Here is a 26643-nt window from a genome sequence, read left to right on the forward strand (position 1 = left end):
CTGAGGAATTGAATTGAAAGAAATTGGAAAGGTGAATATTTTATGCCACATGAGTCTACAACCAGGGCCAGATCACCATCTTTACAGGCTCTGAGCCCTGCAAATATTGTCAGGTCCCATTTCCCATATATAAATACAAATAAAAGACTAACCTGTAAAATAAATATAAGGCAAAGCAACGAAGTGCCAACTCTTTCCATGATGCTTATGTTAATACAATCTTTAAAATATGAAATGTTTACTTTGCCAGCCCATGTTTTGGGGGTTAACCCAGCATTCCATTCAGTAAATAGTATCTTCAGTTAGCCCCCCCTCAACCAGAAGTAGAAGGGCTTGCCTGACTAAGTCACGGGAAGAGCATTGCCCTGGTTGGTTTAAGAAAAGAGAGGTTCTGCTAGACTGCATGGCACAAAAGCCAGAGAAATGTTACCCAATTGTGACACACATTGCTCAAAATGAAGCTCAGGTATGAGCATGCAGCCACAGTCTCTACTCAGCCTTAGGACATCTTTCTGCCTCGTTTAGACACAAGTTTCCAGATTCCCAACCTTTCTTAATATTGGCTCTGCTTTCTTAAGTCCTTTCTCCCCTTCAGTAGGTAGACTTTAAGTATTTATGATAAGCCTCCCCTGATTACATGGATTGCTGATTATCCTTCTTGTGTTTATTTAGATTTATTCCTGTTTATTCCTTCATTTCAATGATTTAAGACACACTCCTGTGGCAAGTTGCAGTTTTGACATTTAAGCCATAAAGTAGAAACCTAAATCTCCCTGACACAAGTAAAGCCAGAAAATGAACCTTGAAAAACAGAATATGGCACCTCAGAATGACCATATCAGGAAGAGGGAGTCTGCTATAACAATCTCCCATCTGCTTTTCCTTCCTGTTTTCCTATATTCTAAGCCCAGAGATAACACACAAACCAAATGCACTGGACTGGTTTAATTGCTGGTATGCTACAAAGGGAGAGGCATGTGAGGTGACTTGGTTTCCAGCCACAGGAGGTCTCATAGGTTACATCAAACAGGTTTCTACCTCCGTGTATATGAAATGAAATTGACATCCCAGGGTGTGCATTAAACACGACAAGTCTCTCTGCAAACAATGAACAGCAGGACTCCAGCTCAAACAAAGCATATGGGCATTTTTCCTGAAAAAAGGAAATACTTTTTACAGTTAAATAACAATAGAAATAGAAAGAATAAAAAATTACCAGAAAGGAACAAAAAATGGGATTTCCAGCTGTGAGTTGAAAAGAACTGGAAAAGCATCAAGACGGAAAGATCTAGAAAAACACTGCAGTGGAGAAAAACCATTCAAAGAAAGAGGTAATGACAGACCTACTCCTGGTCACAGGAATTCCATGCAAATTCATGACAAACTTTCAGAAGCAAATGTTTGCCACAGTGGCAAGTTGTCCCTTCACAGTTACTGCAGAACAGATCCACGGTGTTGAACTAACATTGGGTGGGTAGTGAGGAAAGAATTAAAGGAATTAAAAGGCCTTGAGAGAATGCTTTGGGTCTTATTTGTTTCTTATTTGTTTTTGTTTTCTTTTTAGCATTAATCTTTTCCCTGGCTCACTGGGGTATCAGTCACTTGAATGTGAATTGCTATTATTTCACATCAAATGCTCTGTTTTATTCTGAGTACTCACAGCCTGAGATAAAGTAGAATTGTAGAGTGTTCTGTTTCTTTGTTTGGTTGGTTGGTTGGTTTTTGTTTGTTTAGGAAAGGCCTTTGGAAAGATAGGGCCATGGATCAGTTGTGGGGACACACAATCTTTCTTGATCTATTTGGCAACAAAACTCTTCCTTCAGGAAGAGCACTTAGGGTGTAGTAGAGAAGTGAAAGTGTGGCCAATGGTCAGCAAAGCCAGGATGTGACTTGGTGGGTTAGAGAACAGACCAGTCACTTTCCTCAGGCCTGGACAGTGATCATGGCCATAGGTCAAGGAGCTCAGACCATGTACCTGGGGAGAGTCTCTCATTGTACTTGGGATATGACCAGTGAGGCCATGGAGCCTTTGGCTATTGGACCAAATGAGAATAGCCAGAGCCTTGCTACTAAAAGTGTGATTAATCCATGAACCAGCAGCATCCAAAAACTCCTGGGAGCTTGTTAAACGTGTGAAATCTCAGGCTACACCCCAGGTCTGCAGAGTCAGACTCCCAGGGGTGGGTTCCGAACTGTTTCTTACAAGCTTACCATTTGATTCCTGTATACCCTAACGTTTGGGAACCACCATCTTAAAGATTCACATATCCCAGAGCATGTTCTCAAGAGCTTAAGTGAACATGAGAGCATATGCACTGGGAAGCCAACATGAGTTACAGGGCAAGAAGGAACCATAGATTATCCAGTCTCTGCAGTTAAAGTGGCAAATGGGAAATGACAGAATTGTCAAGTGAACAAATCATATTTGAAGTAAAAAAAATAAAAATAAAAAGTTGTGGTTTTTTCCTAAATGGACACATAGAGCTATTGCTGTGTCAGCAATGAAATATAATGCACAGACATACAAAATTGCTACCAGCTGAGGAGCCACTGCTGCATGAGAGCTGGAAGCGGTAATGCTGTGAGCAGTCAGCCTCTACCCAGGAAAGGCAGCAGCTCCTAATGGATGGAGCATGAGGGCACAAAAGGCCATGTGCCTGGGAAGAGTCTCCCAGTGGGCCTGAGATGTGACCAGTGAGACCACAGAGCCTATGGCCATTGGACCAAGTGGGAGTGCCCAGAGCCTTGGCAACACATGAATATGGTACAGCTAATGGACAAGCACCTCTTATGCCTACCCACTGTACCAGGCTCAACTGAGTTCAATTTCTTAATAACTATGCAAACTTATTTTGGAACCAGAAAATCTAGTATATTATTTTATAATACTATTTAATAATTATGTAATACTATATAATAAATTATATTAAAGTATCATGTTGAATTTTCTGTTTTAGATATTCAATCGGAGTATTAATTGAATGTACTCTTTAGAAATACATAAAATTTGAGAAGATAAAGTAAAGGAAGATTTGAAAGATTAAAGCTTCAAGTTTTTATAAAGTGATTCCACTGAACTTCATTCTTAGCTCAAATGTTAATTTCTCAATGTTGTCAACTCTATTTTTTTCTATAGTACATGGCTTCCTGGATACTATGTAATTTACACCTTTATCAATAGTGTGACCCTAGAATGTACACTCTGTTTATTGCTCACTAATGGATGCCAAGCACTTAAAATTATCATTGGGCTCAATGAATATTTGTTGAAAAAGTGAATTAATAATGAGAGTCCCTCATTTCACAGCCATATAGCAGGAAAGCAGATGTTTTACTGGGATCTTTTAATGAATGATGTTAAATTATTAGCACAGAATATAACTTCAAGAGTACCTGTGTATCTTTGCTATTTTCCTATAGCAAGAAAGGAATAGGAATGTTTCAATATGAAACTTTGCCTTCATTATTTTTGAACAAAACCTACTTATAGCTATGGCCCTCTCAGTTGTAAACCCTATTTTTTGTTTCACTTTCATTAAGTAGAATCAGAATTGTGCCTCAAAATTGATACTTAGCCAAGAAGTTCAGAAACCCCTTTTTTCTCTATAACTAGACATATAAACCTTTATTATTAAGTGTACAGAAAATCTAAAGGTTGAAGTATTTTCTTTGGGCTAACCCAACTAAATGAAGATTTTCATGGGTGCATTGGAGAAATATAACCATTCATACAAACTGGATTTTGCACAAAGCACAAAGTCTTTGAAGTATTCTATAGTGGGTTGAGCCTTTTGAAGAACAGATGAGTATATCTTTGAAAGAAATTCATAAATCCAGGTTGGCATGAAAATAAGGGAAAATGGAGACTGTCGGAAGCATGTCCAACTTCTAGACTAAAGAACCACACTATGCAGCCAGTCTAAGGCAAGAGACACGAGGCCTTTCCCGTGATCGCAATCATGAACGCTCATCAGAACACTGATGTTTAAACAAAAGCAAATCCATTCCCACCCCTCAGGTGTAGGGGAAAAACAGCAAGAGTGTTCGGAATTTGTGTTCCTTTAGAGAAAGACAACTATCCAATGGGCCAAGGCTGTGGAGTCCTTCAGAGTATGCCTCAGAAGTCCTGGGTATTCAGGTTTGGTTGCCATACTCCAGGCACCATGGCAATGAGTCCAGCTACAAAGGGGACATTCTACTGCCAAACCTGAAGACACAGAAGCCTGAAGGTCAGGGTGGAGCAATTTTGCAAGCTAGCTGGAACCCGGAGGTCCAGAACTTAAAAGAACGCATTATGCCTGAAAGAAATCAATAAGCAAGTATTGCTTCCATGAAGATTTAAAACCTGGGGTAAGACCTCTGTGGTATTATCAGGTTAATAGTGACCATTGCCTTCAAATACTGTGTGAATCAGCCACTGACAAAAGAAAAAGAAAAAAAAAAAAAAAAAAAACCTTGTTCAAGAGTTGGAAAAATTATTTGGTGGTTAAACAGCAAAACTAAAATGTTTGATACTTTCTTTCTCAGAGGAAAGAAGGCCTTGCTAATGAGCTCCAAATTGAATGTTTCTAAATGGGGTGTGGGAAACCTTATGTATTTCCTCTCATCCAAGTGTCTACTTGAGAGAATTATAAAAACATCCGCAGTTCCCGGACATATACCTCTTCGTTTCCTGGCACATATACTTTGACACAGCACAAGCACTCCTTTGTGTCTGAGAAAATATTCACAGGAATGGAATCTAGAGAAGATGTGACTGAGTCAGTCAACTAGCCAGTAAAAGACAACCATGAGTTTTGTTGTGCTCTGTTTTGGTTTCCTCTTACAGAAGAGCAAAGCCAAAAAATTTAAAAAAAAAAAAAAAAAAAGGAGAACTTTGAGCCTTCCCCACAGCTTAATAATGTACAGCAGCTGGATCCCCCTTGACATTTTTTGAGCACTCACTCTGTGCCTAGAAAAAGGTCAAATGCTTCACATGCATAATTTCTTTCAAGTCTCTCAATAACCCTACGAAATAGGTCCTATTATTATTTTCTTCATTTTGCAGGTAAAGAAACTGAGGCTCACAGAGATTAAGAAGCCTTGCCCTAGGTCACACAAATAAGAACTGAAGCCTGGGATTCGATCCCCTTCTCATTTCAATGCAGAGTTTATGTATGCTGACCCATTAGCATCATTATGTTAAGTTAGAATTTTTCCTAAGAAGGAACACTTACGAGCCAGGAAGCAGGTATCCTTAAACTTTATGGCAATGAGCTGTAAGTTCTAAACGTTTATTTCCCTAAGAATAAGCAACTGAATGGGGAGGTCATCCTTCCAGCCTCTCAGTTTTCAAGTACATGCGCGGATGGACACACACATCTGAAATGTGAATGTCACTTCCTTCTCACTGCTCTTCTAGATTTTGATCGGAGCCGTCATTGCCATGGGCTCAGCCGACAGAGACGGCCGCCTACACCCAGGAGATGAGCTCGTCTACGTCGATGGGATTCCAGTGGCTGGCAAGACCCACCGCTATGTCATTGACCTCATGCACCATGCCGCCCGCAACGGGCAGGTTAACCTCACTGTGAGAAGAAAGGTGCTATGCGGAGGTAGGTACCTAGAGCCGGCAGCAAGAGCTGGGACTTAGGTGGTGAGATGCTTTCGTAGGGACACTTGAAACAAACCTTTAAATCAGATTCTGTATTATATGAGAATGAAAACAACCTAGAAATTCTCAAAGCAACAATGATTTTGAAAGTACCCTAGTATGAAAATCCAAATAGTCTTGGAGGCCTATTTTTTAAATGTAGTCATTAAAAATTTCTAGCAAAGCCTGAGGCTATTTTAAGACACGTATACTCTTTGGTCTTTGGTACATGCTAGTTATAAGAAGAACATAGTAATAATGGAAAATATGCCTTTGGAAAATGTCCCTTATTGTATTTACAAACAAAGAACTACAGCATTTTGGTGCCAGAATAAGGAAACCAGGATGGAAAATTAGCTTTCATTGTAGAGCCTGATAAAAGGTAACAATAAAACTGTTAGCCTGTGTTGAAAAATACTGCTCTCACTCTGAGAAAACATAATTCATATGGCTCCGAACTTATGAAACAGATAAATTAGAGTAATTATTCCCTTCACAACCATTTCTTAGCTTCATAAAGGAATTCACCAAAGACATACTTTAAAAGTCAGGCTGCATGTTCATAATGTGATCTAATTTACTTCTCGTCACTATCAACCCCCCCCCCCAAAAAAAAGATTTATATGCTTAAGGAATATGTCTGTTATAAACACTATATTGTTTTTGTAATATGAACATTGAATAACTCTGGGATTATGGATTTTCCATAAGAACTGCCCATTCCTTGTCTGGTAAATCGCAGAAGCAGAATGCCAATGATACTCCACTGTCACCTCTGTCTCAAGGCCTGCTGGCCTCTCTCTTCAGCCCCTTGACCATCATTCATAAGGATTAATCCAGTTCTGGAATTAGGAGGGAACTTCATGGCTTCTTCTCATTATAGATTAGTAGACCAAGGCCCAGAGGGTTGGTGGCTTCAGTGAATTAGTGACAACATAGAAACGGAGTCTTACCTCTGGACTGATATTGCCTTATGCCACTTTAAGTCCCCCTCCTCATTTTAAGACAGCATCCCTACCCCTTGTGAATTCAAAGACCAACCTTTAATAAATGACACTCCCTAACTTAAAGAGACTTTTACATGTGCTTTTATATGACATTGAAATCAAAAAAAAAAGGACCACCTGCTAATCACAGGCTGTGAATGACTAGAGAAGACACGATTTATGAGACTAAATATCCTTTTCTTTTTGAGTCCTCTAGAAACTAGACTTTGAACAAGGACAATCATTTAAAAGGGAAAGTCAGAAGAATTGTCAGCCCTCACCAGTAGAGACTGCTATATATTTTATATTGTATAGAGGTTTTGCTAAGAGTTACCATTTGTCTTCAGAAATTCATGGCACACCATTTGACCCAAAGAAGTAAAACACCTTGAGTTATGCCTTCTCCTTGGGCAAGATGCCAAGAGGAAGACAGTGTTTGCTTGGTTAACATTTAACTGTCTCTCTCCCTGCAGAGTGATTTTTAATAAAAAGTTTGCTGTGCTATATGTTCTGTAACCTAAAGATAAATTAAAAAGATACCTGATTTACAAGGAAATATATGGCAAAGTGCAAAACCAATGTACCAACATAATTTCATGCTCCCCTTGCCACTGACTGATTATTGCAAATTAAATTTTGTTCTAATCAACCCAAGCTATTGGAGTATATGCCAAATGCTACACAAATGTATTCCTGCAATTTGTGTATCTTGTGACTTCCATAAAGATGCTCTTTACTGCAATTCTTACCAACTTTATTCTGTTAGGCTTTTGAGTGCATTTTGAGTGCATTTAATTTTTGAAAATGTTCTGCTGTAAACTACTTGTTCACACCAGGAGAGTTTCCAAGTTAATTCGGCCCACTCTTCCTTGAAAGTTTCATCAGTATTGAAAATGATTAAGTTTGGCAAAGGATACTTTGAGAGCAAAGTAAATGCCCCAAAACAGGATGGACACAATTTAAAAGTCATAGGAGGATGACTTTTTTTACAGCTGCCATTTCTTCAAAGTGAGAAAGGACAACTACAAATGGATGTGATGGTGGAGATGGCTTTTCAAGTATTGTTTTTGTTGTTGTTGTTGTCATTGTTGCTATGATTCTCTAAACAAGGCAGTAGGAGGCATAAGCCTGTTTCTGGATGGGATGGCTCCAGGCTGAAGGGAAGTCAGTGATCAGCTTAGACAGAAACAGAGGGACAGGAAGAGGATATTGCTGCCACCTTCTCACAGGAAGGAGAGGCAATATGATGCACAAAGGGCTGGGGTTAAGAGAGGTTCTGGAGATTAACCCCTTCAGTCTTATCCTAGTCTCAGTGTATACAAATGCCCTGCCCCACCTTCCAAAGGAGGTGGAAGCACTGGCTTTCAAACTGATGCTCTAGAAAAAGAACACATTCATGATGAGACACCGACAGGTCAGTAACATTGGACAAAAATTAAAAGAACCCAAAAGCCTGCTCCAAATATTAAATTATAAAAAAATGTACATTACAGATAAAAGGGCAAATTTTTCAGTTGAGCAATGTCAATCTAAATCCTTAAAAGTGAGAAATTAGTGAGTAAAGGAACAAACTAGTCAGCAGTGCCTCCAATTTTATTTACCAGATAATTGTAGTACAGATCTTGCACCTTGAGTTAATTTTCCACCCGCTCCCAAAATAGTTATATTTTTTCCTCAACTACAGTGGAAGAGTGTCTTTAATTATTATACTGAAAGCATAAATGTTGATATGTTTGTGTCTTAGCTTTGAGATGATCAGCCTAATGACATTATTTTGAGTGCACACCAATTCTTGGAGAGGACAGTGTCTGAAGAATTTCCTAAAATGTAAATCTAGAATGTGAAAGTTGTATGACTTAATCAAAACATGTTAGAGTCAGTCTTAAAGCTTTCAGCGTCTTTCTCTGACACCTACAGGAAAGTCTAATTCTTGGCTTGATGCTAAGAAAGGGAAAGATTTCTTGGCAGCAGGATGAAAAGTTCAGCAAATATTCCAGGTGACAGTGCATACCCTGGTCCTGGTTCCTATGCTTTGTCTCTTCTAAATGCATTCCCTGTCCTTTGTCTATGAGCATGTCACCCATTTCAGCAAATTGTCCATCTCAATGAGTATGAACCAGGAGTGCTCACACAAATGCCACAGCCAGCCAGCTGCAGCCATTTCCAGGGCCACCGTGCTCCATGAGGCACTGGAGAGACCCAGTGCACATGCATGTGTACACCCAGCCCACTCATTCAAGCTCTGTCCACACACACACATTGCCTCAGCCAAGTCTGAAGGCAAGATCTGCCCTTCTAAACCGCTGTCATCCTTCAGGAGGACAGTCCTGAGAAGAGGCCTAGGCACCATCTGAAAGCAGCCCAGGTCTATCTAGTTACAGAATCCAGAGTCCTGGTACTCAGTGTGTGGGTGTAGAAGGAAAATGAAGATTCTGGTTAAACAAGTCCCTTTGGCCCTGTGGATTCCTCACTCTATGGGAAAATGAGGTAATGAGGTATTTGCAAAGAAGCACTGGGGAGTAGTCAGGACCAGGCAACCTGCAAACACATACCCAGTCAAGAGAGCAGCCATTACCCAGATCCAGCTGATTATTTTCAAGTATTTCAAGAGAAACTACAAATCCCTATTTCTCTAGACTCTCCCTATTTATCAACAGTGTCAATTAGTTTGAACAGTTAATAGCTAAGTACAGGACAGTCCTATGCAAATCAGAAGCAACCCTGACCAGTAGTTAATGTTCTGGTCTAGGCCATCTCACCTGGCAGGCACTGTCAGTGACTCCTGCCCTCCTAAAAGGAGACCCTCTCTCAGTCAGCACAGTGATGATTTCCATTGTCACTGGTGGGAACACACAGAAGCTTAACCTAAGAAGTAATTGTTTGATTTTCAGTAAATATTGTGACTGAATTCTATGCATCCATTTGTGAATGAGTCAGAAGAATCAATCAGGGATCTTGGAAATTCATAATTTTTTTTAAAAAAATGCATATTGTATTTAGTTAGTTCCTGACATTTTCTATATTGTTTGAAAACAGTAGTATTGATGCCCTATAACCAAAAGAATTGTTAGAACGAAGATAATTCTCATTTGGATCCAGAACCAGTTGAATGGAAAATGATGCTTGGTTCATCCCTTAAAGACAGTCACACTACCAGTTTTCAAAAGCCAGGGACCCAGGACAAGTCACAAGGAACTTGGAAATCTTAACTTCCTGATTTAAAATTCTCTTGCTTTGCTAATGATAAAGAACTTTTTTTTTTTTTTTCCCTATGTGTTGAAAGAGGAGTTCAAAAGCAATAGAGGGGCTGGGGTTGTGGCTCAGTGGTAGAGCGCTTACCTAGCATGTATGAGGCACTGGATTCCATCCTCAGCACCACACATAAATAAATGAATAAAATAAAGGTCTATCAACATCTAAAAAATATTTTTAAAAAAAATAGAAAAGCATTCTTCTCTTATCTTGAACTCGCCCACTTCCCAGGACCATTCACATTGACTCAGTCAGTGATTTTCTTTCTCTCTCCAGAACCTGTGGTATAGCCACTCCCAGTCATTTACTGCAAAGACAGATAATTCTTCTTTGTTGCTGATTTACTGACAACCACAACTCTTAAACCCCAAAAATATGACAGCCAGAAAATGAGATCTCTCTTGTCACTGCCTATGACATTTAGTTACTGATTTGGTCCAATAACTTGAGGAGATTTTCAATTTAATGTAGCAGCATAATAATTGTTTGTTTTTCTTCTTCCAGACTATCTCTAATCACTTTATTTCCAACTTGTACAAGGACTGATAAAGGACATGTGCTTTGCCAAGACAATAACAGCTTGTCTTTGGATATAATGTTTTCAGCCAAGGAGAGTACATCTTACAGGGAGAAATTTTAAATTCTAGTTCAAAAGAGGGAAAGACTTTGACATTGACATTTTGTTATTTTATGACCACAGTACATCTCTTGTGAATGAAAAGCATCCTTTTTTAATTAAAACCTTATTAATTAGATCTTAAAGAAAAATCAGATTTATCAAATAATAATAGCAAGTAGCCTGGTTCTCATCCATTCTGTAATTACAGACAAGAAATTAATATATTTTTATAAGGACATTTTAAAGTTTTTAGTTATTTAGTAATTTATTTTGCATTGTACTTCCTTTCTTTAAATTTTTAATTGATGTCACACTGTTTTTAAAATCTAGACATAAGAATAAAGGCAGCCCCTTTATTAGTTATCAGCATAGATATTCTTTTAGTCTCTGTTCTTTCTCTCTTTTTCATTTCAGAATTGTGTTAGTCAGCTTCCCATTACTGTAAGAAGTACCTGAGATGAATCAAGAGAAAAGGTTTATTTTGGTTCATAGTTTTGCAGGTTTCAGCCCATGACTCACTGACCCTGTTGCTTTGGGCTTACAGCAACACATGGTGGTGGGAGTGTACAGAAGAGCAATGCCATTTACCTCATGACCACTGAGTGAAAAAGAAGAAGGGAGGGATTGGCGTTCCCACCATCTGCTTCAAGAGCAATCACCAATGGCCAGACCTTCTGCTAGGCTCCACCTCTTAAAATTCCCACCACTTCAGAATAGCACAAGGACTGGAAACCCAACCTTTAGCCCATGGGCTTTGGGAGGACATCCCAGACCCAAACAACAGCACGAATGGAATTGCAGCTTATAACCTGCAGAGCCTTCACTGGAACTTTTGCTGATTATTTTCAACTTGCCCAAGGAACACCTTCTAGTGTTCTCAATAAGAGAGGCGATCCAAAGACCCAAAAAGGAATCACTGATTGTCATCGTTTTTCCATCTTATTGTTCCTCTGTTGTATAAACATCTTTTAGTATACTAATCAAATTTTAAGAAGGAAATGAAATGGTCCTATTTTTAATTACAGTATTCTAGGTCCCTGCTTCAGCTATTTTAATCAGAGTGCCAATATCTAGGTATTAAATTAAAATGACAACATTCTTTCTGGATGACAGATCAACTTTCATTTCAAAAACTAACCTCTCTTGGCTGCCAACTTTCTATCATTCTGCCACATAAACATGCTTGCTTTCTTGAGGAAGTATTGGCTTGTTTTATCTGGTTGATAATAGAATATATTTTGTAATATGGCGTATAAATGAACAAGATCTCCAACACCTCCATAGAGATTCAAAACTTCTAATTTCTTAGCCTGATACCATTATTAGATTTGATCCTAGAGTGAACAAACTACTTTTTTAAAAAAGTGAAAATCTGGGTTTTTTTTTTTTTTTATTCTTTTAAACCACTTTATTGAGGTATGAAGGGCATACAAAAAAAACATGCAGACTACTTTTAAGCAGTGTATTTCCCAGGCACATGAAGAAATTGTATACTTCTAAGATAGCAGAATATCATGAAATAGAACCCTGGCTCTTAAAAAGTGATGGTAGGTCACTTTATGTGGACATCTTCTGAGTTGTTGGCCCTACTTAACATCTACAGCCTCATTACTCAAAGGCCTTAAAACTTGACCCAGATCTCTGTGTCTAATTTTCTCAGACCTATTGAAAAACACATTCCATGATGGATCTTAAAGGTATACTTTTATAAGTTCTTTAAGTGCACAGTAAAGCTTAGGATTCTATTTGATTTGGGGCCATCTTTATGCAATTATTATACATCTAAGAAGCTCAGTGTCTAAAAATAAACCTTGTCCCAGGGGTTTGCAGTCATGACAAGAGGATGATACAGACCATCAACACAGAGAGGGCTGATGATGGGTTTTACCTGTGTTTTCTATGAAGGTTAGAACTGGGCCAAGACTGGCGGGCTCTATAGTTAGTTTTGTAGTCCTCCGAATGCTCACAATCTAAGGGAATGAGAAACCAGTCAACCAGTCTTGTAACTGTGCCACCATCTAGAACACTGTCTAGTACATAAGAAGAATTCCTTAAGACCTTGTTGAATGATTGAGTTCCTGTGTCCAATATGTGTTCCAGGGGAGCCCTGCCCTGAGAACGGGAGGAGCCCCGGCTCTGTGTCAACCCACCACAGCTCTCCACGCAGTGACTACGCAACTTACACCAACAGCAACCACGCGGCCCCCAGCAGCAACGCCTCTCCCCCTGAAGGCTTCGCCTCCCACAGCCTGCAGACCAGTGACGTGGTCATTCACCGCAAAGAGAACGAGGGCTTCGGCTTTGTCATCATCAGCTCCCTGAACAGGCCTGAGTCTGGAGCCACTATAAGTAAGTGGCCGATTTGCCTGCATTTTAATGAGGGGTCTAGTTTTTATTTGTTCTAATGGTAGAGATAATGGAAAAATGGATCAGAGGATGGTTGTAGACACACTAAATAATCTGAAAGTCACAGGTTCTGCGCACAGATAAACCTAAACCATCCTTACCACTGAATAGCCTAATGTTGCAGAACTTTGGCTCAAAAAGAATACACCACACAACTAATCCCCCCAACTCCTCAACCCCCACAAAGGTGCTTCATTCATTTGTAAGTTTGGAAGAAAATGAAACAGGGGGATGTGGCAGTGTTGCCATGAAGAGAGGTGCTCCTTTTTCTGATGCTCAGGGAATGCTTCTATTGATTGAGAGATGTTCCCTAGGAGACCAGACATGCAGAAGATCTAGGGGGAGGGTGATCCAGGCCTTCAGGTGGGAAGAAGCTTGGTATTCAAGAAATACACACAAGCCCAATATGACTGTGAGTCGTGAGCAAGGGAGAGTAGTGTAAGATGAAGATGTAGAATTAAGCAGAATTCAGCAGTGTAGGCTCCATACACTGTGGGTCAGAAGTCTGTATTGTAGTCTGAGTGTGTGAGAAGGTTTTAAGCAATAGACTGAAATCTGAACTATTGTTTTGAAAAATGTGTCCAGCTGCTTGTGGAAAATGAAATCTGGGTGGGGCGGGATGGAGTAGGAGCAAGAGTGGAAGCACAGGACAGTCAGGAGGCTGCTAAGACAACGCTGTGGGGCCAGAGATACTGGAGCCCTCCCCGTGGGTAATAGCATTATACAAGGGGGAAAAACCAGATGAGTTTGACTTTGGAGGTTCCTCCAACTTCAAGGTTTGTGAGTCTGTACAACAGGTGCCAGAGGCCTCATTCCTCTCCCAGTGCTCCATCCCTGTGAACTCTCCGGCTTCCTTGATTGATTTCCTTTAGGCATCAACATTCCAGAACTCTTTCAGCAGCCAGCAAGCAGAAGGACAGAAGAGGGGATAGGACAGCTTGCCATTTTTTATGCTGAAGTGACTTAGCCCCAAATGTTATGGGTAGAAACACCAGAACAGAGGAACGTTAAAATAAAAAGTAAGAATAATTGCACCATGCTGTAGCCCTCAAATTCTTACAATTGTGGTAGTTTTCAGCACATGTGGGTTATAGGAGGCATGAGTATTTGAAATTAAGTTATTGGGGATGAGTAAGAACTTTATATGATAAAGTTAATGTTATCAAATACCCACCAGAACTACATGGAGAGAACTGCCCCCATTTAACTTGAGCCTTGACAGATTCAAGAGAGAAAACTACAGAAGTGTTCAACCTCGGCAAGTATGTGCAGAAGCCAAATTACATACATCTGAAAGTACAATTTCATTTCTGTTTTTCTTCGTGATAAGCTGAAGAAATAAATCCAATCTTTAAGCATAGACTAAAAGCAGTATTCTGTCAGCACGATGGATTCACCAAGATTAAAAGGACATGAGACTAAAGATTTTCATGAATTATATAAACAGCCTCCCAATAATTTACACTTGGGGAAAATATTCACAGAGAGCTTTTGTAGCTATTCCAGTCATTTGAATTGTTTATTGGGGCAGAATACCTAGAGGACTTGAATAAAAATAAAAAGTATACGACCACAGTGAAAATGTTAAGCATGTATTTAAGATTTCAGCTTTATTTAAAACGTGATTGCTTTCTTTCTAAATGTATAAGGGAATGTGTGTGGAGGGGGGCATGCATGTGTATGTGTGTGTTGCATAAATACGTTTGGGAAAAAAACAACAGGTCTAATGTGTGAGTTTACAATTAATGTGTGAGTTTTTCTGCCTACCAAGTGACAACACAGTGACCTGGGGGGGGGGGGGGGTGAAGAGAGAGAAAGAAAGAAAAAGAACTCAAACCACTTTCAAATGATGTGATTTTACCTCACCCTGGAGAGTAGAAATTTATTCTATTAGTTCATGATGTCTCGTGGCTTCTTTTATCACATATTTATTTCTTTGCAATTTAAGGAGTTCGAAGTGCAGGGTGCCCTGTGCTCTGTGGCAAAAGCAGCTATTACACTGATGGCCCACTGCATTTACAACACATAATTTGCAGCAAGCACCTAAAAGGTTCCCGGAGCTGCTGCTCTTTCCTACTTAACTTCTGTAATGATTTTGATCTCTAATTTTGAAGAGACATGCTAAGTGCGTCATGAATGGCAAAGAGCCATCCTTGGGCCTCATATTCATTGTCAAAATACCAAGGGTGCTTGGGCTCTGTGAGAGCGACACAGGGTGACGCTCTCAGGTGCTCAGGAGTCACGCTCATTCCCAGGGCTTGGCATATTTCTTTTCCTGTCTTACCCTGGCCCACAGATCACTAACATGCTCACTGTTTTTTATTTGTTTGCAGTAGCTACTGAAGCCTTCTCCTTGATGGACAAGGGCTAGTAGGCCTTGGGTCGGTGCTGTGTTACATTTAGGCAAGACAGTAACAGAGTTAACAACTCAGGGGCCACAGTTACACTACCTGGATCTGAAACCTGGATCCATCATTTACTAGCTGTGTGACCTTGAGGAGGTGACATGATCTCTTTGGGCCTCAGTTTCCTTGCTTGTCAAGAAAAGATGATTTTAATCCCCATGTCACAGGGTTGTGATGAAGGTTAAAGGAATTCACACAAAGAAGTGCTAAGAATGGCACTGACTTGAGTGAGCACGAACTGTGTGATGCTCCTCTCTAGACCACTGTCCCTGCTAGGAATCTGCTCCCATTCCACCAGCTTACTTTTCTTTGGAAGCACAAAGTTCGCACAGACTTTTCACCATTATTTACCCACTCTCCCAGGGCAGTGAGATCTGGGCAGTAGATGAGCATATCTTGAGGCCCAGTGCCTGTTCCCCATACACCAGCCTCCTGGGAGTCTGGTCGTCACCACCATGGCCACCATGGCCACCACCTACCTACAGCCCGGGTCAGCTGTGGTGGTCATTGGGGCAATGAGGCAAGCCAGTCCAGTTGCATAAGCTCTTTGCCAAAGCTTCAGGCCAACAGGTTCTTCCCCCCAGAATCCATAAGTTAATAAACTAGAAACATTAAAACTTAGACTCTAAGCTATGCCTTTTAGAATCTCCCTGCAAACATTATATCATTATTGAGTATTATCAGAGCCGAGAGGAAAGACGAAGAACCTAAATGTTAATGTTCTCTTTGGATGGAGACCCCTTCCGTAGCTTCTTCAGCCAAGACGACAAGTTTGCCAGGGACATGGGCTGTTCAACTAATTAGAAAATTTTGCAGTGAAGTTCCTGGCTTGTTCATTGCCTGGCATTTGATAGGGTTCTTTACCAAAGACCCACAAGTTCTTTTTCACAATATTATTTCCTCAAAAAATAAAGAAGACATTTTCTTTGTATTGGTTAATGTCATGAAGGGGCAACCTGTTTCCTTCCCTAGGTTGTGATTCATGAGGCCAGCTATGACTTGAAGCCAGACAAATCTTAGAAGCCACCTACTAGTAGTACAAGAATATCCTTCCTGATTTAAAATGTGAATAGACCAGTTTCCTGAGAATATATGCCCCATTATTCTCAGTATTAAGTTTCCAGGCCTTAAAATTGGGCCCAAGGGAAAATAAAAGGTTTCCAGACTAGAGCTAAGGGTAGGAATGAACTGTACAGATAATTACATTACAAATTCCTAAAAAGTTTTGGACAAAGATTTGGATACAAATGTGTTAGCTTCTTGTTGCTATGACAAAACAACTGAGAAAAATAAACTTATAAGAAGGAAAGATGTATTTTGGCTCACAGTCCACAGTTAGTTGGCTTCTTGTTTTGGGGCCTGTGATGAGACAAAACATCAAAAAGACATGTGACCAAGGAAACCTGTTCACCTCCTAGAGGTGAGAAAGCAAAAGAGAGAGAGAGAAAGGGGCCAGCATCCCAATATCTCCTTCAAGGTTACACCCTCACTGACTCCACCTCTTAAAGGTTCTACAACTTCCCAATGCCGTGGGCTAACAACCAAGCCTTTAGCATATGGACCTATAGGGAACCTTCAAGATCCAGACAGTAACAAATATGTTCATTGCCTTATTACTGATAAACATAGAAAACTGGAAATAATGATAAGTTCTTTTTTAAACTGGTAACTTTGATACATTTGTGAAGTTGAATCATTTTCTTCCATTGACTTAACTGTTGCCACTCTCCCTGAGGTCTATGCCCTTCTGTCTCTGAGCCAATCAGATAAAATGATTGCTCTATAAAAATGCCCTAGCTGCTGTGTGCAGGAGTGTTATTGACAGGCTGGTCCTTGGGCCTCCCCAGGTCAAGGTCTGGATCCTGACATCCAGGTTCATTCCAAAACTATAACCTGTTCTTAGTGGTGCTTCCTACTCCCCCACCAAACCTACTCTCCCACCAGAGGTTTTCATGAAGGGCTTTGATACAAGTGATGAAATAAAAGTAACCCTTGATCACCACCTTGTGCCTGCTCAGGAAGGCTGTCCTGGAATTTCTGGGGTAGACATACATGGGCAGCTTGGGCATTAGTAGTGGAGACTGACAGTCTGCTGAGAGACTTTATAAATAGATATAGGCCCATAACAAGCTGTGAGGTACAGCAGATTCAGAACAGCGGCCATATATACAGTCATCACTAGGGAACAATCATCCTGATGCTTTTTCCTTCATTCTTGTTTTTCTATTGGTGTTGACTTGGTTTCTGTCATTATCCACAAGTGCATCACTGGCCACCAAACTCTTGACTTCTCAGCCATCTTTAAGCTCTCTGTACTTATCCTAAAAACCTTCGTTTCAACTTGTGTACTTTCTCTGGCACAGGTGGGAATTTGGACTTGGTCTTTGCTAATGTTTCCAAAGACCCAGTACAACCTGATATTCAGGGAAAGAATAACTTACCCTTGGTAAAAATGCCCTGATGACCTTCTCAAAGGGTCCTCCATCATGTCCACAGGCTGTGGAGTTTTGAAGTTTTTCTAGAGATTCAAAAACTTAGCTAGCTGGTCTTTTGTGATATTTTTAGCCATGGTCCCTGAAAAGAATGAAATAAAACAGCTAGTAGTGAAGTGGGGCAGACTTTTCCCACCAATCACATGGCTGCTGAAAAGTCACTTAGGAGAGAAACTCAGTAAAACAAAAAGCCCAGGTCTCTGTAGTCTTACCCCAAAACAAGGACATAACTTAATGAAAACAGCATGAGACATAAGCCCAGGCCTTACTCCAGCGTATCCACGATGGCCAGTTCTAAATTACATTATACATGAATCAGTATGGAAAAGAAGGTACTTGATCAGTTCTGTCCCTGTGTATAAATTCTTGGGAAAGTTTGAGGCCTGACCATATTTTTCATTGGCTTAGTTTTGTTATTTTATGTATTGAAAGTGGCTCCTAACACTTTGTATTCTTTAGTCCATCTCAGCCTCTTTCAAGAAAACTTAGAAACAAGCACTTAAATCCACTAAACCAGCTCCCCTTTCAAGACAGCCTAAGGCAGTGTTTCCCTCCTGGTTTTGCTTCGTGCATGCTTATAAAATGAGGCATGTTTACAATACTCAGATAAAAAAATAAGGCTGCAGGAGGTAAGAGGCCACTCCCCAGGAGGCTCCCCAAGCCACACAGCCATCCACATCACACCCGTCACCTTCACTGTCACACTCTTCATTGGCACCATGGCCACAAAGCTCTGCCCTAAAGTAAAACTTCTAGACAGCAACCAGTAAGCACCTCTTTTATGCTTTATTGGTGTAGGCTGTGGCGGTGGATTTTCTTCAAACCTTGTTTGTTGATCACCTTAAAAGCAAAGGTAATAGGTGCAACTGGTGCTGATCCTGGCACCTTGACCTTCTCCGAGTCTTATAATCAACTTTGACCTCTTGATGTTCCTTCCCCAGAAGTCACTGCTGGAAAGATAGATAAATCATACATATCCACACAGCTAAGCATGGGAATTAGAAAGTGAAACTCATTCTTTTCTCTGTACTTCCTTGAGTTTGCAACAGCAAGTTTCCTCTGAGGGTTCTTCACCAGCTTTATAACATGTATTATCTCTTTATTCCTTAAGTGAATCTCTACTGTAGGTTCCTTCATCCACTCAGTACTTTCGCTCTGTGGTCTGATGATGCTGAGAGGAACTCATGCAGGAGGCAGGATGGTATCACCCATGCTGTTAATGGATTACTTTCATAACAGGAGAAATAAGGTGGACAGAGATTCTATATAAAATACCAGATTTCTTCCATATCTCTGGTTTCTAAATATAACCATTGAAACCATAGGATTAGCAGATAACTTCATCATCTTTGGGAAAACCTACACATACAAAAGTTGTTTTGATTGTGCTAATTTGACACATATATTTTAAGTCAAATAGATCTTTATTTATTAGTGGAACTTGTTTTCAGCTTTATGAGGTAGCAGGGCTGGGGTAGAAGTGGAGGCTGGTTGTCAATGATGTAGAGACTATCAAGAAAGATGGCACCTTCTATACATAATCCAGGCCTCCTAGGAGAAGTCCTTGATCATAATACTTCTGATTAAAATATCCACAGGATAAAGTTCAAACCCACCTCTTGTAGGCAAGACCCTGGGCAATCTAGGCACAACCACTTTCACCAACAGTTCTTCACTAGTTCCTTTTTATCAAATCTGGTTTAGTTTCTTCCTCTGTTCTAGAGGCCAAGTTTTGCCACATACCATTTGGAATGGCTCCTCTTATCAAACATTAATTTTTATCAGCCATTGTGCCAAGAATCTGACATTTTTTTTAATCTTCAGAGCAATCCCATCAGGTACAGACCATTGCCCAAACAGTACACATCTCTTGTAGATGAACTCAAAACTCTAAATTTTTAGTTGAGCTTTGTCTGACCCTTCACCCATCTCCCCCAAGTGTGAATTCTTAAACAGTGTAGAAATTCTTTTATGACTGTTTTTACTGTCATTTTACTTTACATGTGCTTACGTTTTTGCCTCTCCCTGCGAAGATTATTAGTTCCTTAAGAGCAAGAAACAATGACATTTTTCTGAATCTCTCCCAGTTCCTGGTAGCACGCATTTCAAGGGTTTTCATGTGATTTATGTTGATGGGATGGGTTTGGATTCTCCCATAGCAATCAAGCCCGTACCTCATCAAAAGTAAAACTTCGAATGTGCTCTGCTCTAACTTGCTCTGTGCCTACACCTAGCTAAGGCAGCAAGGCATAATTTTAAGAATGGGCAAAGCAGAGGATCACTCAGAAGGAACTGCATGCAAGCCAGTCCTTGCCCAGCATGAGAAATTTCACTATAATAAAGTGCAACTGGAGCGTTGTTCCAGGATATGGATTTCCCACTGGTTTTTTCTTAGCCTGGATAAGTGATTCTGTCACCAGCTCCAGGTCTGGTGAAGTCTTAGGTGAGAGCACCAGAAGATATCAGTGACAGGGGAGCCATCTCTGGGCCTCTGGGCCTCCTCTCTAGTTATAAGCATCTGGTCCTCTGAAGGGCCAGGAGAGAGCCCCTGTGCTCTGTGACTTACCTCATCCTGGCAGCATCTGCCCCTGGTCGTCATTCATCTGTGTGAGCACCACCTCAGCGATAATTACATAGTCCTGAACAGGAGAGCTTGGATGGCATCCCAAGCTCCCTAGAAAAGTATTACTCCAAATTATTTATTCATTTCACAGTCCTCATTAACAAAGCAAACCATTTAAGTTCCGAGTGAACAACTTCTGAATCGCATTACTACTTTATGGGATCATACAGCTAAGACCAGGATGAATGGAGCCTATTGATTCAATTCCATCTTTGCAATCCTGAACATGACTAGTTTTGTTCCTAAATTAAAACTCGGATGACTGGGTCCTACCAGTAAGCAGAAAGGCAAACAGAAAGATTTTGCTTCCAACTCTGAGTATTCTGATACCTGAATGTTGAAGTATTATTAACTAAAATGGAAACACAAATGCAAACATTTCACTTTCTGAGCATGAGCAAATTTAAAGATCATTTAAAGAATAGGTCTGCACCAGAGTATCATTATTCTTATCCTCAAGAAGAGGAGAGTGCAACCTATCAAAAAATCTGCAAATGCCCACAGTGTGCTTTTTAAAATTCTGAACTAGTTTTTCTTATTGTTTGAATGGAGCTCATAAATCGTTACATTTTCCCCACTAGGGAATCGTTTTCAGGAGGATTTTTATTATTGTGTTCAAAGACTCTCCAGGCAGCAGCAGAAGGTAGATGTCTTCTTACCTTCAGCTATTTGGTTGTCTTGAAAGCTCATAAATAGGTGATCGGTAGCTGTTTCCTCTGGGCTTAAGCCTTACAGCTCCTTGTTATTTGCTTGATGGTTCAGGGAGATTTCAGCTGAGAAGAGACCTGGTGCTACAGGATCACCCTCCGCCAGGGAAAAATGCCCATCACTCTCCCATGGCCTTCAATCCAATTCACAGCCTGCAGGTCACCTTTGCAGAAGATACTATTTCTTTATATTCCATTTGAGGCATCATGTTATATTATATTCTCCTTAATTTTATTTTTCCCAGTGATTATCCACATAAAATATATCCTGATAAAGCCACTTCCACATGTGAAACTATTTTCAAAGCACGTTGTTAAATGAAGGTCATACTGTCCTTTATTACCACTGATCAGTCATGTCGGAAGAGTGTTTGGGAGATGTTTTCTCCTTCTGATTGAGATAAATGCCATTTCTTGCTGAGGTCCAAGAACTCAGGGAGTGCCTCTATTGGAAATCCTACCACACGGATTCCTGGTAAAGCTCTTTTTATTGGTGCGCTTGCCCACCAATGATTTCACAAGTTAAGCTGGATTTGATCCCACCCAAACTATTTTTAGTGTGTGGGTGAAATCATTTCTAGAGATTATTTAGCCAGACTCCTCTGGGTGATGAGTCAGATCATAATGTCACAGGCAATTAACTAAACAGTCCAGAGTGCATGTTCATGTTTCCATCTGACCTCTTGCAGATTTTATTTCTCTACACCAGGCAAGGATTTGCTCTGTTAAGATGCCTAGATTGGATACCTGATGAACCCATCTTCTTTCAAGAGTAAAATTCCCAAAACCTTCCTATTCTAAGGTGGTTCAATACAAAGATATTTACTTATGGGTTCATCTTAAAAGGAGGGTCTCCCAGAAAGCAAGAAAGGTAACAGATTTTGTAAGATTTTATACTTAGGGTTTTCTGGCACTGAGCAGTTGAAATAATGTGAAATAGAAGAATATTACAACTTAGAAATCATCATCCAATTTTTTTTTTTTTTTGTATTGGGGATTGAACCAGCAGTGCTAAACCACTGAACCACATCCCTAGTCATATATATATATTGTGCTTGCAAGGCAAGCACTCTACCAACTGAGCTATCTCCCCAGCCCTCCTTTTTATATGTTATTTAGAGACAGGGTCTTGCCGAGTTGCTCAGGTCATCAGTAATTGCTGAGGCTGGCTTTGAACTCGCAATCCTTCTGCCTCCACCTCCCCAGTAACTGGGATTACAGGCATGTGCCACCATGCCCAGCATCATTCCAATATTTATTAGGCTTGCTAGATGAACAGCAAGGTGGAAAATGGCTATATTACTGTAGGCACTTGACAAAATTTAAATACAGTGAAACTTGGTTGTGCAATTAGCTATGGATTTTGATGATTCCTGGTGCTAAGTTGCTCTCAGTTCCAATCAGTGAGCATGATCATTAACTTTATAGACCTTCAGGTACCTACATTCTGGTTTTGGCTGAATTTATAGAGAGCTGTACCTGTCACTTTCTGAGAGACTAAGACAAGGTGTTACCAGATGTAAAGTGATTGTATTAGGCTCTCTCTGCCCCCCCTGCTAATGCCTTCCTGGGCTTCTAGGTTAGCATTTCTGCAGTGATGGAAATGTTCTGTTCTGTACTTTACAACACCATATCCACTTGCCACATATGGCCATGGAGCATTTGGAATGAGGCTAGTGTGACTGAAAGATTGAAGTCTTAATTGTCTTTAATTTCGGTGAACTTAAGTCACATGTGTAGCTATCACATTGGACTGTACAGTTCTGGAGAATTGTGGTGGTCTTTACCTCCCTGCCTCCAACCAGACTCTGCCTCTGCTGTACTCCAGGCCCTGCTTCTCACTGCCCTTGGAATAATGGCATAATGGAATCCCTTATGTTTATGATCTCACTTAACCCTCATAATCCATCAGTGGCTTCTCACTTAGCTGTTAAGACAAATTTCTAGGCCCATCAGGATTCCAAGACCTTTCCAAGGCCTTTCAGGATCCGTCCTTCTTACCCCAGAGCCCACTGCTGTCTGTGCCCACTGCTGTCCCCCGACCCCTGATACAGGCTTCCCTCATCCACAGGTCTGCCTTTGCAGGCCACCTACTGTAATTGTGACGCCTCCCCTCCCCAATCCTTGTCACCAGACAGCATTTCCTCTCTGAAGACTTTCCCAACCCCTTGCACACTCCCAGCCCACCTCCTTTCTCCTCCATATTCCACAAGTCCTTTTATTAACATATGTCAATTTATATCCAAATAAGACCTCTTTATCTCCCCCTGCTTTTTTATCCCTCCCTAACATATTTAAGGTTTGAATTCAATATAGTAAATTTGCCCCTCCCAATCTGTAGTTCGAGTTTTGACAAACATGTTTAGTTATGAAACTACTATCACAATATCAACCCCTCCCCACACCCTGAGCCCTGGCAGCCATTGATTCATTTTCTGTCCTGTGGTTTCACCCTGAGCCCTGGCAGCCATTGATTCATTTTCTGTCCTGTGGTTTTACCTTTTCCTTTATGTAAAAGGATGATACAGCATGCAGCCTTTTGCTTCTGCCTTCTTCCACTTCATAGAATGCATTTTAGATTCATCCATGTCATTTCATGTGTCAGCATTTGGATCCTTTTTAGTTGCACAAGAGTATTCCTTTGTGTGGATGCACAAGAGTTTGTTTATCCATACTCTAATTGAGGGCATCTGGGTTGTTTCCTGTTTAGGGTGATTATTAATAGAGCTGCTAGAAACCTTTTCATGTATATCTTTGTATGAAAATAGTTTTTATGTAAAAAGATATTATGTGAAAATATTTCATTTGATAAATGCCTAGCAGTAGGACTGCTGGTTCATAGGGTGCCAGTTTCCAAAGTGGCTGTACCATTTTGTTTCTCCACATGTAAGGGCTCTAAATGCTCTCCCTCCTTATGATGTATTTTCAGGTTTTTCTGTTGTTTTTCATGTTGGTCATTCCAATAGGTAAAAAATGGCATTTCATTTTGGTTTTAATTTGCATTTTTCCCCTGAAGACTCGTGATATTGAAGATCTTTCTGTGTGCCTTTTACCATCCATATATCTTCTTTGGTGAGGTGTTATTTCACTTTTGGTCTCATTCCTCCAGAGTATAATTGCCATTTCACTGTGCACATTTTGAAGCTCTTCAGTCCTTCTCTTTTCATTTCTCATTCATTTCTCATTATTAGAGTAATAAAAGTCACTTTGTGATGATAGTCTCAGGTAAAATTATCATGAAAGTCTATAATGGTATATAAAGTATGGCTTAGTAAAAATGAAAACACGTATAGTTACAATGCTTGAAAATATAAGTGATGGAGGAAAATGCAAATGCAGAAATGCAAATGAAGTTAAAATGTGCAATACTTAGAAAAAGAAAAATAAGGATAAGAAAGACCATGTGTGGTGGTAGTCTCACTTTTGAAGCCAGAAACCCACATAATTTATTGGACCATTCAGAGGTCACACTACAATTTGTTTTCAAAGTTAATATATGATCAAGATCTTCTGGCTTCTGACACTTTGCTTGGGGGCCTTTTCATATTTGGTTTTATCCATTCATGCAAAATTGCATTATTTCAAATTAAAGCATTGCTATACCCTGTTAGTAGAACTTTGGCTTCTGTGAGAAACTGAAGAGCCAATAAATATTCATGTAATCTTTGGGATAACATATTGAAAAGGACAGCTGGCTCAGGAGGGATCATTTGCCTGGGTTAGTATCTTTTTCCATTTACATTAAGAAAATATTGCAAGAAGTTATTATCTGCCTCAGGGCTTAGGGGAATACAATAGAAAGCAGATATTGCACCTGATTGCTTTTGACATTTACCTATTGTAACAGGAAAACTGTGTGAAGATAGCCAAGTGACTTTTTACAAAACACAATTTCAGAGGCTATAAAAGGAAAAAGGAGATGGCAGAGATAGAATACACTGTATCTGTAAAAATGAGAAACATGACTTGTCAGCAACACCTGCTTGTAACGATCAACCATTTCTACTGGGCCAACTAAGAAATTACTCAGAGCCAGGTACACTAATGGGTGTGAAACCTCACGTACTTCAAAAGGCAGGTGAGAGATAGAGAGGACAGAAAGTATAGTTTCATTGAACATTGGTAACCCAAAACCTAAGATTGATGAAGTGTAATTTTATGGCATTTTTTGAACACTTGAAAAGCAATCAGTTGTCCTTCATGTTTTTACCTGTCAAGGTTACAGGAGAAAAGGATATTTAAGTTTGGGCACATAAGTTATTTGACTTAAAAAAATAGATTCCAAATCTCTAACTGGGACAGTAAACCATTGATTGCAACAATTAATTTTTTCAATTTTTAATTGATGTTGGTAAAATGATAACATGTTTATCTCCTCACATTTCTTAGACTCCAATATACTGAGAGTAAATGAATGAGGAGAAAAGGAGTGGGCAGGTGTGGACAATGTTTTAAAGAAAAAAGTAACAACTTACCTAGTAAGGCAGAGGAAACCATGAAGAGACATGGAAAACAGACTCACTCTTTACAAGAAAGGGAGACCAGAACTTAAAATACTCAAAAGAGAATGGAACACAACCACCATGACCATCAGACGTGAACATTGTATTTTTAAAGTAGAAAAACAAACCCACGAATAAGTACTGGTGAAAAAAAAAAAAACTAGAAAAATTGGAGATAATTCAGGGACCAAAAGAAATCTCCAGAAATCTTCCATTTTATATCCATAGAGAAATATAAGAAGATATTTACCAAATGCTTGAATCCTCCAAAACCCATATGTTGAAGCTATAATTCCCATTGTGATGGTATTTGGAAATGGGCCTTTGTGATATAAATAAGTTTAGATGAAGCCATAAGAAGAGAGCCCCCATGATGGGATTAGTAACTTTATGAGAAGATGAAAAGACTAGTGTTCTCTCTTTCCAACACATGAAGACACAGGAAGAAGGAAGCTATTTAAGTCTGTTTTGTGCTGCTATAACAGAATACCACAGACTTGGTAATTTTATTTTTTTAATTTGTTCTAATTAGTTATACCTGACAGTAGAATGTATTTTGACACATCATACATAAGTGGAGCATAACTTGTCATTCTTCTGCTTGTACATAATGTAGAGTTATGCAGGTCGTGTAATCTTATATGCACATAGGGTAATAATGTCTGATTCATTTCTACTATCCTTCCTACCCCCATAGTCCCTCCCCTCCCTTTACTCCCCTCTGTCTAATCCAAAGTACCTCTATTCTTCCCTAACTGTCCCCACCATTGTAAATTAGCATCTGCATATCAGAGAAAATATTCGGCCTTTGATTCTTTGGGATTGGCTGATTTCACTTAGCATGATATTCTCCAATTCCATCCATTTCCTGGCAAATGCCATAATTCCATTCTTCTTTAAGACTGAGTAATATTCCATTGTGTATGTATACATTTTCTTTAACCATTCATCTGTTGAAGGGCATCTAGGTTGGTTTCATAGCTTAGCTATTGTGAGTTGAACTGCTATAAACATTGATA

General features: G+C 39.9%; 1 protein-coding gene across 9 annotated transcripts in view; it reads left to right on the forward strand.

Moving 5' to 3' along the window:
• The window catches only part of MAGI2 (membrane associated guanylate kinase, WW and PDZ domain containing 2), a 1317383-nt gene that overhangs the window by 1167672 nt on the left and 123068 nt on the right, over positions 1-26643 (forward strand). For all 9 annotated transcript variants that reach the window (XM_079150214.1, XM_079150216.1, XM_079150215.1 and 6 more), the window contains 2 exons: positions 5402-5594; positions 12590-12838. In XM_079150214.1, coding sequence (XP_079006340.1) covers positions 5402-5594; positions 12590-12838 — 442 coding nt within the window. The remainder of the gene's footprint in view (positions 1-5401; positions 5595-12589; positions 12839-26643) is intronic.

The sequence above is a fragment of the Sciurus vulgaris genome (genome assembly GCF_902686455.1).
Source record: "Sciurus vulgaris genome assembly, chromosome: 8".
NCBI classification, from domain to species: Eukaryota; Metazoa; Chordata; class Mammalia; order Rodentia; family Sciuridae; genus Sciurus; species Sciurus vulgaris.